At 36.6% G+C, this 15,781-nt stretch overlaps 1 protein-coding gene across 2 annotated transcripts in view; it reads left to right on the forward strand.

Annotated features, from left to right (window-relative positions):
* CHMP3 (charged multivesicular body protein 3) overlaps window positions 1-15,781 on the forward strand; it is a 61,966-nt gene that overhangs the window by 20,261 nt on the left and 25,924 nt on the right. For both annotated transcript variants that reach the window (XM_037038971.1, XM_037038961.1), the window contains one exon: window positions 8,376-8,555. In XM_037038971.1, coding sequence (XP_036894866.1) covers window positions 8,376-8,555 — 180 coding nt within the window. The remainder of the gene's footprint in view (window positions 1-8,375; window positions 8,556-15,781) is intronic.

Genomic DNA, 15,781 nt, shown 5'->3' on the forward strand with positions numbered 1-15,781 from the left:
AGAAAAAGCTCCAGATATCTACATGGGGTCCCATTGAATCTTTAGGTGAATACTAAGCTGTGCATGCTTAGAATGTGATTCCAGGGGCTTGGACAAAGAACAATTACTGAGGACAGAATAACCACTAGGAAGCTATAAGCTAAGTAGTTCCCAGTGCTAACAGTTGAAAGATGGTAGAGTTCTGATCCTACACAGTTATGAGACTGTTGAACATCAAGGACATTCAGAAGATACCCCAGAAGAGTCTTGCCTTAATATTGAGGCTAAAGTAGCCCTAGATTGAAGGCTGCCGTTAAGTTCACACCAACAGAGCTCAAAATCAGGGCTTGAAAGCTGATCTGCAGGCAGTTTAACTGTCTTCCAAAATAAAGCTGAATGCTCTTTAAAAGAAAAAAAAATTAGACATTCAAGAATTAATGAAGAAGCAGAAAAGTGGGACCAAAAATCAGAAAAATTAGGAAATATAAATAGACCCAGAAAAGAAACAGATGATTGAAAACAGACAAGGATTTCAGACAGCTATTATAAATATCTTGAGGAACTTAAAGGACAGTATGAAAATAATAAAGATATAAAAAGAAGATACGGAAGAGAGCAAAATGGAACTTCTAGATATGAAAAGTCTGAAATAAAGTAAAGTAAAATAAAGACTTTGCTGAATGGGCTTAACAAGCAGAATTAGAAACTACAGAAAACAAGATCAGCAAAACTGAAGATAGAAAAACTATAGAGGAAAAAAAGTTTTCAAAACTGAACAGAGCATCAGTGACCTATAGAATAATATCAATGGTCCAACATGTAATTTGAGTCTCAGGAGAAGAATCAGGAAAGGATCAGATAAAATGATAAATAATGAAAGCTGCAAAACCACAGATACAAGGGATTCTTCAAACAGGATCAACACAAAACCATACCAAGACATATCACAATCAAATTACTCAAAGTTAACAAAAAGATAAAACAGTCTGAGGAAAAAGACATCAAATAAGAAAACAATAGGAATAAGGATTTCTTATCAGAAACAATACATGTTTAATATGATGAAAGAAAAACCCCCACATTATTCTAGAATTTTATATCCAATGAAAATAACATTTAAAGGTGAAGGTAAAGATATTTTCATACACAAGCCAAGAGAATGTGTTGCCAGCAGATCTACAGTACAAGAAATGTTAAAGCAAGTTGTTAGCTGAAGGAAAATTATACCAGATGCAAACTTGGGTCTACCCAGAGGAATGAAGCATGCTGGAAGTAGTAAGTGTATAAATAAATATAAATATTTTTCTTCTTTTTAAAAAATTTCTCTTAAAAATTATTGACTGTTTAAAGTAGAAATAATACTATAGGGCTTATAACATGTGAAGAAGTACACTTTATGACAATAGCACAAACAGTTGATTGGTGTTTTTTTAGAAACTTTGTAAGTTCAGTTAGTGTCTCAGGAGCTTTGTTTTATTCCTGCTCGTTGTGTACCTTCTCACACCTGTACCTCACTTATCTTGTTAAATGATCTTCAAACCCTTTCTCTTTGTGGTACTTCCTATTATTTCTCATACATAGCAGTTTATTAGTTAACTCTGAAATGGTATCAGAAATAGATTATGGGTTTGGGAGTTTTAATACTACCAGGTTTAAGCCCTGTCTTTGCTATCAGTTAATCATCTATCCATATTAAAATTTTTTAAATCTCATAGAATTGTTGTGACAAGTAAATCCACAAATGTATGTGAAGTGGTAGAGAGTTTACTATATTGATGCTGACATACACAAAAAAAGTACTTTAGACAAAATAGAGAATCTTTGAGAAAAACTTTGAGATAATGTGATGGCTTTAAATGTTTCTTACATATGCATATCATAGAAACACTTTTAACCCCTTTCAGTTGGATTTTTTAAAAAATTTTGTTTATTGCCCTGGCTGGTGTAGCTCAGTGGATTGAGCGTGGGCCTGCGAACCACATGATTGCAGTTCGATTCCCAGTCAGGGCACATGCCTGGGTTGCAGGCCAGTTCCCAGCAGGGGACTCACGAGAGGCAACCATACATTGATATTTCTCTCCTTCCCTCCCCCTCTAAAGATAAATAAATAAAGTATTTTTTTAAAAATTTGTTTATTGATGTTAGAGAGAGGAGAAAGGATGGGGGAACAGAGAGAGGAGAGAGAGAAACATCAATTTGTTGTTCCACCTATTTATGAATTCTTTGGTTGCTTCTTGTATGTACCCTCACCAGAGATTGAACCCACAGCCTGAGCATATTGAGATGATACTCTAACCAAATGAGCTACCTGGCCAGGGCTGTTTAGTTTTATATTAGCAGTCACAATGACTGGATTTTTATATATTTTGTATACATATATATATATATAAATATATATATAAAAACAAGTACCTGCAATACTCTGATCTTAGAAGTCAGGATATTGGTTACTCTGGTTGGGAGCATGGCAAGTTAAGGGGGGGCATAAAGAGAGATTATGGCATATTGATAATGTTCTCTTAAGCTGGCTCCTAGTTACATGGGTGTGTTTAAGTTGTGAAAATTTATATAGCTCTACAGTTTTATGTACTTTTTTGGAAGTACGATATATTTCCAGAGAAGTTTAAAGAGAAAAACAGTAGTAACTTCAGTAAAGCAAAGTATAACTACAGGTCCTTCAAATATCATGGAGGACTCATGGTAGCTTTCAGTCAAATGTAACATATTCAGAGCACTCATGATAGTTAATATTGGAGTAAATTTAGGTCATTTTGCCCATTTCAAAGGAATATAGTTAGCTTGCTTCTCCCCTCCCCATAATTATAATACACATATTGATGCAGAGAAATGTAAATAAGACAGCTAAAATTGCTCTGAAATCACACCATCCAGAAAGAACATTTTGGTGATCATCCTTCAAGATATATTTCTATCTATAGTTGTAGTTAAATTACACCCAGACACTTGTTTATAAATGGATTATAACATTGTTGCTGCTTTATTTCTTATAGTAAAATATACATGACATAAAGTTGGCTCTTTTAAATTAACCATTTTTAAGTATACAGTTCAGAAACATTAACTCTATTCACATTGTTGTATAACCATCATCACTATTCATCTCCAGAACTAATCCTTCATTCCATACTGAAACTCTGTACCATTAAACAGTAACTCTTCATTTCTCCCTCTCCCCTTTTCCCTGGTAATCACTGTTCTACTTTCTGTCTCTATGTATAATTTGACAATTCTAGGGACTGTGTATTACTGGAATTAAACACAATTTTTTTTCGCATCTGTGTTGTTTTACTTACAATAATGCTTTTAAGGTTCAACCATATTATAGCATATATCAGAATTTCCTTTTTAAGACTGAATAATATTCTATCATATGTATAAACCTCATATTGTTTATTCTTCTATCAATGGACATTTGGGTTGTTTTACCTTTGGTCTGTTGTGTTTAGGCTGTTATGACCATGAGTGTACAAAATCGGTTTGAGTACCTGCTTTAAATTCTTTTGTCAGTATACTCAGAGGTGTAACTTATGGGTCAAATGGTAATCCTCTATTTAAATTTTGAGAAACCACCATGGTGTTCTCCACAGGACTACATTATTTGATATCTTTAACATCAAGGACAAGATGCAAAGCGACCACATATAAAGGAGAATATAGAAAGGTCACTGTGTGTGCCCAGGGAAAGATGCTGTCTCTGAAAAGACCTGAGAAGTCTTTAAGTTTACACCTTAAAGCTTACACCGTAAGCTGGTTTTCAGCAGAGACACCATAAAACAATAAAAACAAAAATGAAAAAAAACCCCAGCAAATCCTGGAGGAGTGGGAGAATCTGATTTCCAGAGTTATCATGTGATCATTCAATGCCCATTTTCAACAACAACAAAAGAATCACAAGCCATACAAAGAAATAGAAAGTATTGCCCATTCAACAGAAAATACATCCACAGAAAATGTTCCTGAGAAAGACCAGATGTCAGATTTACCAAAAAAAAAAAAAAAAGACTTTAAACAACAATCTTAAAGGTATATAAAGATATGGAGGCAATCAAGGAAATAATGTGTGAACAAAATGGGAATATCAATAAGGAGATAGAAAGGAAAAATAATTGAAATGAAAAATTTGATAGAGTTGTTTAAAAACAGATTTGAGCAGCCAGAAGAATCTAAACTTGAAAAATAGTAAATTGAAACAATCAATTCTGACAAACAGAAGGAAAATTTTTGAAGTAAACAGAGCCAAAGGGACCTGTGGTACACCATTAAACACCTAAACGTACATATTGTGGGAGTTCCAGAAGAAAAATAGAAAGTGGCAGAGAGATTATTATTTTGAGAAGTAATGACAAACATTTCCCAGATTTTATGAAAGATATGAATATAATCATCCAAGAAGCTCCACACACTCTCAGGATAAATTCAGAGACCCATGTCGGGGCACATTCTGATCAAACTGCAAAAAGACAAAGAGAATATTTAAAGCAGCAAGAAACAACTCATCACATACAAGGGATCCTTCATAAGATTTTTAGTAGATTTCTCATCAGAAGTGTTGAGGGCTAGAAGGCAGTGGGTTGATATATTCAAATACAGAAAAGAGTCTTATCAACCAACAGTCCTATCTCCAGCAAAGTGAGAGAGAAATTCATTCACACATAAAAGTGAGGGAGCTTGTTACTACTAGACCTCCCTGGCAAGAAATGCTGAAGGATATCTTTTAGGTTTAAGTGAAAGGACAATAGTGACTTGAAGCCACATGAAAAAAAGCCACATATATCCGGTAAGGGTAAATACATGGGCAATGGTAAAACTAGTATTGTTGTAACTTTGGCTTGTAACTCCATTTTTTATTTTATATATGATTTAGGAGACTTGTGCATTAATAATTATGAGTCTTATGTTTTTGAACACAGTGCATAAAGGTGTAATTTTATGACATGAATAACTGAATGGGCCTGAGAACAGAGTTCTATAGAAGTAAACTTTTTGTATGCTGTTGAAGTTAAGCTCATATAAATTCAAATTAGGGTTATACCTTTAGGATATTAAGTGTAATCCTCATGGTAACCACAAAAAATAGCTATAGATTATACACAAAAGCAAATGAGAAGGAACTTGAACAGTTTCACTATAAAAAAGAAGCGAGTAAACACAAAAGAAGACATTAATACAAGAAGTTTAAGCCAAAAACATACAAAGGTCTACAGAAAAAAATGACAAAATGGCAGAATAAAAAAATGACAAAGTGGCAGAAGTAAGTCCCTCCTTAATTCTGTGAAGAATTAAGTGAATACATTAAATGTGAATGAATTAAACTGTGCAATTAAAAGAGCTTGGCAGAATGGATTTTTTTTAAAGACCCTATTGTTATGCTATCTAGAAGAGACTCACCTTTTTTCTAATTTATTTATTTATTTGTTTTTTAAATCTTCATACAAGGATATGCTTATTGATTTTAAGGGGATGGGGGGAAACATCAATGTGAGAGAGAAACATTGCTTGTCTTCCATACACACCCCGACCAGGGATTGAATCCACAATCTAGGTATGTGCCCTGACCAGAGATTGAACCCACAGTCTTTTGGTGCACAGGAGGACACTCCAACCAACCGAGCCACCAGGTCGGGCATAGAAGAGACTCACTTTAGATCCAAAGATACAAATAAGTTGAAAATGGAAGGGCAGGAAAAAAGATATTTCATGGAAATAGTAACCGAAAGAGTAGAGGTTGCTATGCTAATAATATAAGACAATTTTTTAAATAAAAAAAGATTCCAAGATTTCAAAGAAGGACATTATATGTTAATAACAGTGTAATACAATGGGAAAATAACAATTATATGCATGTATTCATCTAATAAATCATCAAAATGTATGAAGCAAAAATTGACAGAATTAAAGGGAGAAGTAGTTCTACCGTAATAGTTGGAGACTTTAATAATCCAATCTGAAAAGCAGATAATAACAACCAGACAGAAAGTAAAAAAGGAAATAGAGGACTTGAGCAACACAATAAATCAAGTAGCTCTAATAGACATAAAGAGAATTTCTACCCTCAAACAACGAAATACACATTCTTCTCAAGTGTACATGGGACATTTTCCAGGATAGACTAAAATGTTAGGCCAAAAATCAAGTCTCAAGCATTTTTAAACAATAGATATCATATAAGGGGTCTTCTCTGGCCATACTTTGGTTGGTTAGAAATCAGTAACAGAACACTGGAAATTTCACAAGTATGTAGATATTAAACAGTGTTACACAACAAAAAATCACAAGGGAAATTAGAATATACTTAGAGTTGAGTGAAATCCACAACACAACATCCCAATTAAAATTTATGGGATGCAGCAACAGCGGTGCTCGGAGAAATTATAGCTGTAGCTGTAAAAAACACATCGAAAAAAATGTCAAATCAACAACCTAAACTTTTCAACTTACAGATGAGAAAAAGAAGAGCAAACTCACCCTAAAGCTAGCAGTAGAAAGAAAATGGTCATTAAAGCAGAAATAAACAAAATAGAAAATAGAAGAAAAATGAGAGATAAGTCAAAAGTGAATTCTTCAAAACAATCAACAAAAAATTGATGAACCTTTAGCTAGATTAAGACTCAAATTCCTGAATCAAATGAAAAAAGGAGCATTACTAATGATTCTACAGAAATAAAAAATACTCTAGGAGAATACAGTGAACAGTTGTATTGCACACTAGCAAACTGGATAACCTAGATGAAATAAACAAATTCCTAGAAACACAAAATCTATGAAGGCTGAAATATGAAGAAAAAAAACAAAATAGATCAGTCATCAAAAATCTGACAAAGAAATGCTCTAGACCTAATGTATTTATTCACTGTTTTTTTCTACCAAACATTTAAAGAACTAACAGCAGTTCTTCTCAATATTTTACCAAAATAAAACAACAAAAAAACTGAAGAGAAGGAGAGTGGAATAGATGCATTTTGCATGTAAGAAGGACATAAATTTGGGAGGGCCAGAGGTAGAATGATATGGACTGAATGTGTGTGTTTCTCTCAAATTTTATATTTCAAAACCCTAATCCCAATGTGTTAGTAGTATTTGGAGGTGAGATCTTTAGGAGGTAATTAGATAGTATGGGTATAGTCCTCATTAATGGGATTAGTTCTTTGATGGGAAGAGACACAACAGAAGATCTCTGTCTCTGGCCATGTGAGGATCCAGCAAGAGGCCTTCCATTTACAAACCAAGAAGTTGGTTTTCACCAGGAACCATACTAGTTTTGGGCACCTTGATCTTAGACGTCCCAACCTCCAGAACTCTGAGAAATTAATTTATGTTGCTTAAGCCACCTAGTCCATGGTGAAATAAGCATGTACACAAAAGATTTGAAATCGAGGTCTCAAAAATATTTATATACACAAGTTCATAATAGCATTATTCACATTAACTAAGGTGCTCGCTTTGGCAGCACATATACCAGTAGCTAAGAGTTGGAAACAGCCCAGGTGTACAATGATAGGTGTATTCAATTAAAGGTGTATTCAATATAAATTTTTGTTTATAGGTGTATAAACAAAATTTGATATATACATGCAATGGAATATTATTTAGCCTTAAGAAGGAAACTGATATGTGCTGTAATGTGGATGAACATTGAGGGCATTATACTAAATGAAATAAGCCAGTCACACACACAAAAATAAACACTGTATGACTCCCCTTATATAAGGTGTCTAGAATAGTCAAATTCATGATGACAGAAAGTAGAATAGTGGTTGCCACGGGCTGGTGGAAGGAGGGAACGGGGGGTTACTGTTAAATGGGTTTGAGTTTCGGTTTAAAACTGGAGGTGGATGGTGGTGATGTGATGGGTCACAAAAGTACTAATATACTTGATACCACTGAACTGAGTACTTAAAATGGTTAAGACAGTATAAATATAATCTTGACTGTTCATAAAGCACATAATATAGACATATCCTAACACTAGTTGATGCTGTTATGATACTTTTAATATGTTTGGGTATTCCTTAAGTTGCAGACTTTATAAGTCTTGAGTGACTGCAGAGATTGTGCTCCTACAACTGTAGCAATACTACTTACTGATTATTAGAGCAAGCTTTGGAATGCATTTGCAGAATTAAAGTTCCTTAGTTCCAATACAAACAAACATTAGGAAGGGTTCGCCAAAGCAGTTTTGAAATTTTGTCTTAGTGTAATAAGCTATATTTTTATTCTTAATGTTTTACCTGTAAATACCAAAGTTGTGGATATCCACCTACCTGTTTTTCTATTTAATAGACATATTTAGATCACACTAAGAGCAGATTCAAGTACCAGTACATCTCCTGATTTGCCCTTAACTTTTTGATGTTTTGTGTTGTGCTTTAAATTAGATATTCAAAGAGAAGAAGAAAAAGTGAAACGGTCTGTGAAAGATGCTGCCAAGAAGGGTCAGAAAGACGTCTGTGTGGTTCTGGCCAAGGAAATGATCAGGTCAAGGAAGGCCGTAAGCAAGCTCTACGCATCCAAAGCTCACATGAACTCTGTGCTCATGGGCATGAAGAACCAGCTGGGTAAGATGGCCATTACCTTACAGGCACCTAATTAATGCTGATGCTCTTGCTACTATCACTACTGGTTTCCATGAATAGGAAGAACAGTCTTGGCTGTAATTTTTTTTTTACCATCTTACTTTGGGTATTATACAAAATGCAAAATATTACTATCATTATTTTATTGTTATTTATTTTCTTTTGCTCATGTTGTTGCAGTAATGGCAAAATCTACACATAAAACTTCTTGGTTTAAAAGTTAGAATGTATTCCCTCATTTGAACAGTTACAGAGTGACTTGAGAGTTGAGACATAGGTTAAATTTTATACCCAGTTGGTTTCTGTTCTTCCTTAATTTCTATTAAATGAAGGAGTCCTAATTCAGAATTACAGTTGCTAAGAATGGCAGCAAGTGACTGCCAGAAATTTAGACTGAATATGTACTCAGAAATTATGGAGAAATTTTTCACTAAAGAGTATTTTCAAATCTGTCAGATACTATATTCAGTTAGAAGACTAAATGTTTCCATTTAAAAGCTGGTGCCAAATTAGTACCTAATCCATTATATAGTTGTATTTAGTTATGAAGGTCTTGCTTTATGTTCAATTTTAATTTAACACTTGGATATGGTTTTTAAACATGCATAATAATTAATATATTATCAGTTTCTTTCTCTAGATACTGAATAAAATAATCATGCATTAGGAAAGAGTAAAGATATGACAAACTGTGTCACATTTTCTTAACTTTAAAAAAACTATTATTCCAGCCCTAGAGTAATATATTTAGGCTCTTTAAAAACTGGATATATCACTTAGCTATAAGCCTTTTCAACAAGCCAAGTATTCAGTAAGGTGAAGAAATAATTTAATCTTATCTGTCACTTTGAAAGCTTATGTACATACTCTGACCTTTTACAGCCAGCTTTGAAAGCTTCTTGTTTGTCCATTATTTTTATTCTCTATTTTTTTGTGTAACATACTGAAAAGATGTATGCATGTTCAGTTGACCATGAGAAACTTATTTTTTAATTTTTTACTATTTTCTTTACTGAATCAACATCAGAAAACATTGCTTATTTTGCCTTTTTTCCCTACATGAATAAATCACTGTATGCACAGTCTCTTTTTGCCTCCAGTTGAAGAGATAAAGTACACAGGATAGTACTTATGATGTAGATGCTTATGTACCTATCACCCAGAACCAATACAGTTTGATACTTTGTTATATTTACCTCAGTTTTTAAAAGAAATAAAACATTATTACTAAACTTGAAGCTTCTTTAATATGTTTTCCCAGTTCCATCCCCTTCTCTCTCAATCTCTGGAGGAAACCAATATCATGAATCTTAAAAATTTGTGTAAATGATATTATACTATACATACTATTCTATGCCTTTTTCTCATTCATTACTGTATTTTTGATATACACTCATAATGATAAATATATATTTTAACTAGTGGATGGTATTTTATCACATGGATATATCATTTTATTTTTCTTTCCCCCACTGATGGACATTTAGGCTATTTTCAGCTTTTTTAAAAAATATATAGTTTATTGATTATACCATTACAGTTGTTCTATTCCCCCCTTCATTCCCCTCCACCCACACACTCCCTCCCCCACCCTTCTCCCCCCTTAGTTTATAACCACGTGTCTCAACTTCTTTAGATTCTTTATTTCCCCCACTTTTCTCGCCCTCCCCCCTATCTATTTTCTACCTACCATCTATGCTATTTTCTGTGCCTTCTCCCCCCTTCTCCTCCTCCCACCCCCCTTTTCTAACCCTCCATGTGTTCTTCATTTCTATGGTTCCACTCCTGATCTAGCTATCCTCTTGGTTTGCTTTTGTTTTAGGTGTGGTTGTTAATAACTCTGTGTTTGCTGTCCTTTCACTGTTGATATTTTTCATCATCTCTTTCTTACATAAGTCCCTTTAGCATTTCATATAATAAGGGCTTGGTGATGATGAACTCCTTGAACTTGACCTTGTCTGAGAAGCACTTTATCTGTCCTTCCATTCTAAATGAAAGTTTTGCTGGATAAAGCAATCTTGGCTGTAGGTCTTTGGATTTCATGACTTGGAATACTTCTTTCCAGCCCCTTCTTGCCTGTAAGGTCTCTTTTGAGAAATCCGCTGACAGTCTGATGGGTACTCCTTTGTAGGTGACTGTCCCCTTATCCCTTGCTGCTTCTAGGATTCTCTCCTTCATTTTAGTCTTGGCTAATGTAATTATGATGTGCCTTGGTGTGTTCCTTCTTGGGTCCAACTTCTTTGGCACTCTCTGAGCTTCCTGGATTTCCTGGAAGTCTATTTCCTTTGCCAGACTGGGGAAGTTCTCCTTTTCTATTTGTTCAAATATGTTTTCCACTTGTGGCTGTTTCTTTCCCCCTTCTGGTACCCCTATAATCCGGATGTTGGAACGTTTAAAGATGTCCTGGAGGTTCCTAAGCCTCTCCTCATTTTTTTGAATTCTTGTTTCTTTACTATTTTCTGGTTGGATGTTTCGTTCTTCCTTCTGGTCCACTCCCTTGATTTGAGTCCCATTTTCCTTTCCATCACTATTGGTTTCCTGGACATCTCCCTTCATTTCAATTAGTTTAGCCTTCATGTGTTCCTCTAATTTGTGACTTTGTTCCTCTAATTTGTGACTGTACTCTACCAATTCTGTGAGCATCCTGATAAATAGTGTTTTAAATTGGGCTTCTGAGAGGCTGGCAATCTATTGGTCGCTTAGAGTTATTGGCTCTGGGACTTTGAGTTCCTCTTGTGCCATCTTTTGGGCTGTTCGTGCCTGTTAAGTAGCAGGATCGGAGCCCTAGGTTTTCACCAGAGCAGGGCAACTCAGTCGCTGGGTTGTGACGTTGTATGTGGGGGCGGGGTCAAAGAGGGACAATGGCTTCCCTCGGGCGCCCGCCTCCGCCACCCCCACCAGCACCGCAGCCACCACCGTCACCAGGGCCACGTGCCCCGCTCCACTGCACGTGAGTGTGCCACCGCTGTCAGCCCTCCACCACTGGGTTCGCCCCCTGGGGCCTGCATGGTCCGTCTCACTGCGTGCGAATGTGCGACCTTGGTCAGTCTGCCCCGCACCCCGACTAGGTCCGGGCTGCCTGCGTTCCTAGGTCTGTCCTTCCTGACCCTGCTCCGCTGCTGGCTCTACCTCTCTTACCGTCCCCGTTGAACGGTTCGTAGCTGTTGGACTTCCGTATAATTCGGTTTTCTGGTCTCTGGGTGTGTCTTAGTTCTCCAAAACTTTTGTTGTATTCAAACTTAGTTGTGGGAGAAGGCACAGTGTTTCCACCTATGCCTCCATCTTGGCGGAAGTTATTTTCAGCTTTTTGCTGTTACTAACAGTGCTGCTCTGAATGTCTGTTCACTGTTGCACATGTGTAATGGTTTCTTCAGGACAGTTACATATTCAGAAGTGGAGTAGCTGGATTTAAATTATTCTTGAATTATAAAATGGTTCTCTAAAGAGGTTTTATTAATTTATATTTCCAACAGCAGCAGGTGAGGGTTCTTTTTTCCTTATATTTTTTAAAAAATATTTTTAATCTATTTTTAGAGAGAGGGGAAGGCAAAAGAGAGGAAGAGAAACATCAGTGTGTGGTTGCTTCTTGTATTCCCTCTACTGGGGAACTGGCCTGCAACTCAGGCATGTGCCCTGACTGGGGATTGAACTGGTGACCCTTTTGTTCACAGGCTGGCACTCAATCCACTGAGTCACACCAGCCAGAGCCCTTGTCTCTTGATATCATCAGACTTCTTAAGTTTTGAGAAGTGTTCATCTTATTTTAACATTTCTTTGGGAGCTAGTGAACTTGATCACTCTCTTCTGTTCACCTTTTCTTCCTTTGTACTGATTGCAAAAGACCTTTTCAAGCAATTATAGCTCAAAAATAATCATTAATATACATGAAAAAAAAACCTTTTCTCCCATAACACGTACTTTCAGTAGTAAACATAACAGAAGCTCTCTGTGTACTGCACATGAGACAAGAAGCGGTTATCCTTTAAATATACCTTTGTAACAATATATAATGTTATTTCAAATATATATTATTTTGTGGCTTTATCACAACTGAAAAGTAAAATATCTATCCTTTGATTTTTAAATGTTAGGAAAGAAGGGGAAGGGCCTAGCTAAAGAACAAGTATAGGACTTCTGGCCAAGATGGAGGCGTAGGTAGTCACACTGTGCCTCCTCACACAACTAAAAGAAGGACAACAACAAATTTAAAAACAAAAAACAACCAGAACTGACAGAAAATCGAACTGTATAGAAGTCCAGTAACAAAGGAGTTAAAGAAGAAACATTCATCCAGACCTATAGGAGGGGTGGAGACAGGCAGCCAGGCAGAGAGTACTCTCAATAAGGTGGAGGCTGGAGGACCAGGGCAGGCAGGGCAGTGGCTGGTGGAGTGGGCAGTTCCACATTCGTGTTAGATAAACCGGGAGGAACAACTCCAGAGTGAGACAGACCACGCAACCCAGGCTTCCAGTGTGGGGAAATAAAAGCCCCAAACCTCTGAAAACACCTCTGGGGGTTGAGGCGGCAGCGGAAGAAACTCCAAGCCTCATAGGAGAGTTTGTTGGAGAGACCCACAGGGTCCTAAAATGTACACAAGCCCACCCACCCAGGAACCAACACCAGAAGGGCCCAATTTGATTGTGGGTAGTGGGGAAAGTGACTGAGAACAGCAGAGAGTGGAGCAAGCTGCATTCTTTCCTCTCAAACCCCTCCCCCACAGACAGTGTCTCAATGCATCAATGTTGGTTGTCCTGCCCTGGTGAACACCTAAGGCTCTTCCCCTTACTACCTAACAGGCACACCGAGACCAAAAAAAATGGCACAAATGAAATAACAGATCAAAACTCCAGAAAAAATACAACTAAGTGACAAAGAGATAACCATCCTATCAGATACAGTTCAAAATACTGGTGATCAGGATGCTCACAGATTTGGCTGAATATGGTTGCAAATTAGATGAAAAAATGAAGGCTACGCTAAGTGAAACAGGAAAATGTACAGGGAACCAACAGTGATGGGAAGGAAACTGGAACTCAAATCAATGATTTGGACCAGAAGGAAGAAAGAAACAACCAAACAGAACAGAATGAAGAAACAAGAATTCAAAAAAGTGAAGAGAAGCTTAGGAATCTCCAGGCCATCTTTAAACTTTCCAACATCCAAATCATAGGGATGCCAGGGGGAGAAGAGGGAGAGCAAGAAATTGAAAACTTATTGAAAACATAATAAAGGAGAACTTCCCCAATCTGGCAAAGGCGATAGACTTCCAGGAAGTCCAGGAAGCTCAGAGAGGCCCAAAGAAGTTGGACCCAAGGAGGAACACACCAAGGCACATCATAATTACATTAGCCAAGATTAAAATGAAGGAGAGAATTCTGGAAGCAGCAAGAGAAAAAGAGACACTTACCTACAAAGGAGCGCCTATAAGACTGTCAGCTGATTTCTCAAAAGAAATCTTGCAGACAAGAAGGGGCTGGAAAGAAGTATTTGAAGTCATGAAAGGCAAGGACTTCCATCCAAGATTACTCTATCCAATCCAGCAAAGCTATCATTTAGAATGGAAAGGCAGATAAAGTGCCTCTCAGATAAGGTTAATTTAAAGGAGTTCATCATCACCAGGCCCTTATTATATGAAATGTTAAAGGGACTTACCTAAGAAAAAGAAGATAAAAATATGAACAGTAAAATGACAACAAACTCACAGTTATTAATAATCAAACCTAAAACAAAAACAAACAGCAGACAACTAGAACAGGAGCAGAATCACAGAAATAGAGATCACATGGAGGGATATCAGCAGGGGAGTGGGTGGGGAAAGAGGGGTAAAAGGTACAGAAAATTAGTAGCTTAAATGATAGGTAGAAGATAGACAGGGAGCGGTTAAGAATAGCATAGGAAATGTAGAAGCCAAAGAACTTATATATATGACCCATGGACATGAACTAAAGGGGGGGGGATGTGGGTGGGAGGGGGTATATAGGACAGAGGGGAATAAAGGAAGGGGGAATAGGACAAATCTAATAGCATAATCAATAAAATATATATTTTAAAAAGAACAAATATAAATGACCCGTGGACATGGACAACAGGGTGGGGATTGACTGTGGGAGGTAGGAGGGGCGGGGCAGAGTAATGGGGGAAAATTGGGACAACTGTAATAGAACAACAGTAAAAGAAAGTGCCATAAAGCTCTCTGTTCCAGATCCTCTGCTATTTTCTTACTTCATATGCATCCCCAATTACTCCCTGTATTTTCCTCTGGGAAGCCAAGGCAGCATATAGTTTCAGTAAATGTTCCACATGGATTTCTAGAAGACAAGAATTCTAGCCCTTCTGTTCTTTGGTCTTTCTGTTTGAACACTTACTTTGTTAGCTTTCCTATTTTCTGTTTTGGAGACTAATAATAGTACCTTCCTCACAGGGTAGTTGTGAGGCTCAATTCCGTGCCTGGTACATGGCAATTGCTATATACTGTAGGTACTAAGTATTATCATTGTCATCATCAATTCAGTTTTTTCTACTTTCTGAGAAGTTTCCTAAACTCTATATCCGTTTGTTCTCTTGAATATTTTATTTTGACTATCTTAATTTTTATTTCCAGGACAGAGTACTCTGATGGTTCCTTTTTAAAAAATCCCATTCTTGTTTCATGAATGCAGTATTGTCCCTTATTGATAGTCTTTTTTTGAAATGTTTTGTTCCTTGCATTGGTTCTCAAAGCTCTGTCTCCCTACCATCTCCTTCTTCCCTACCTCTTTCTTCTTTTTTAAGAAAGAGAGATAGGAAGGGAAGAGAGGAAGGTAAATGTGGGAGGCCGGATTAAATGTAGGCTTCATAAGAACTTTCTACGGTCTCCTCAGCAAATAGACTAAACCATAAAGAGCAAGATGCAAATACATTTAATAAATATATTTCTTTTAGCACCTATTATGTGCCATATACATTGCTGGGCACTGGAGGTAAAATAGTGAACATTACAGGTTGCCCTCTAGGTATAGGGTAAAAAGCAAATAATTGGGTAGTTCATAAAAATAAAAATCAAATTAATGTATATTTGTAATTGTGATAAGCACTAGGAGACTATAAAAGGGAAATGCAGTCAAAGATGTCTCCTTATAGGCAAGGGTGAAATCTGAAGGTGGATGAGCAATTAAGTGTATGTGTTGGGGCGATATTCCAAGTAGAGTGCCAGCATGTGTAATGGTCGT

This window comes from Sturnira hondurensis, unplaced genomic scaffold, assembly GCF_014824575.4.
Source record: "Sturnira hondurensis isolate 20B ecotype Veracruz unplaced genomic scaffold, ASM1482457v3 Scaffold0002039, whole genome shotgun sequence".
Lineage (NCBI taxonomy): Eukaryota > Metazoa > Chordata > Mammalia > Chiroptera > Phyllostomidae > Sturnira > Sturnira hondurensis.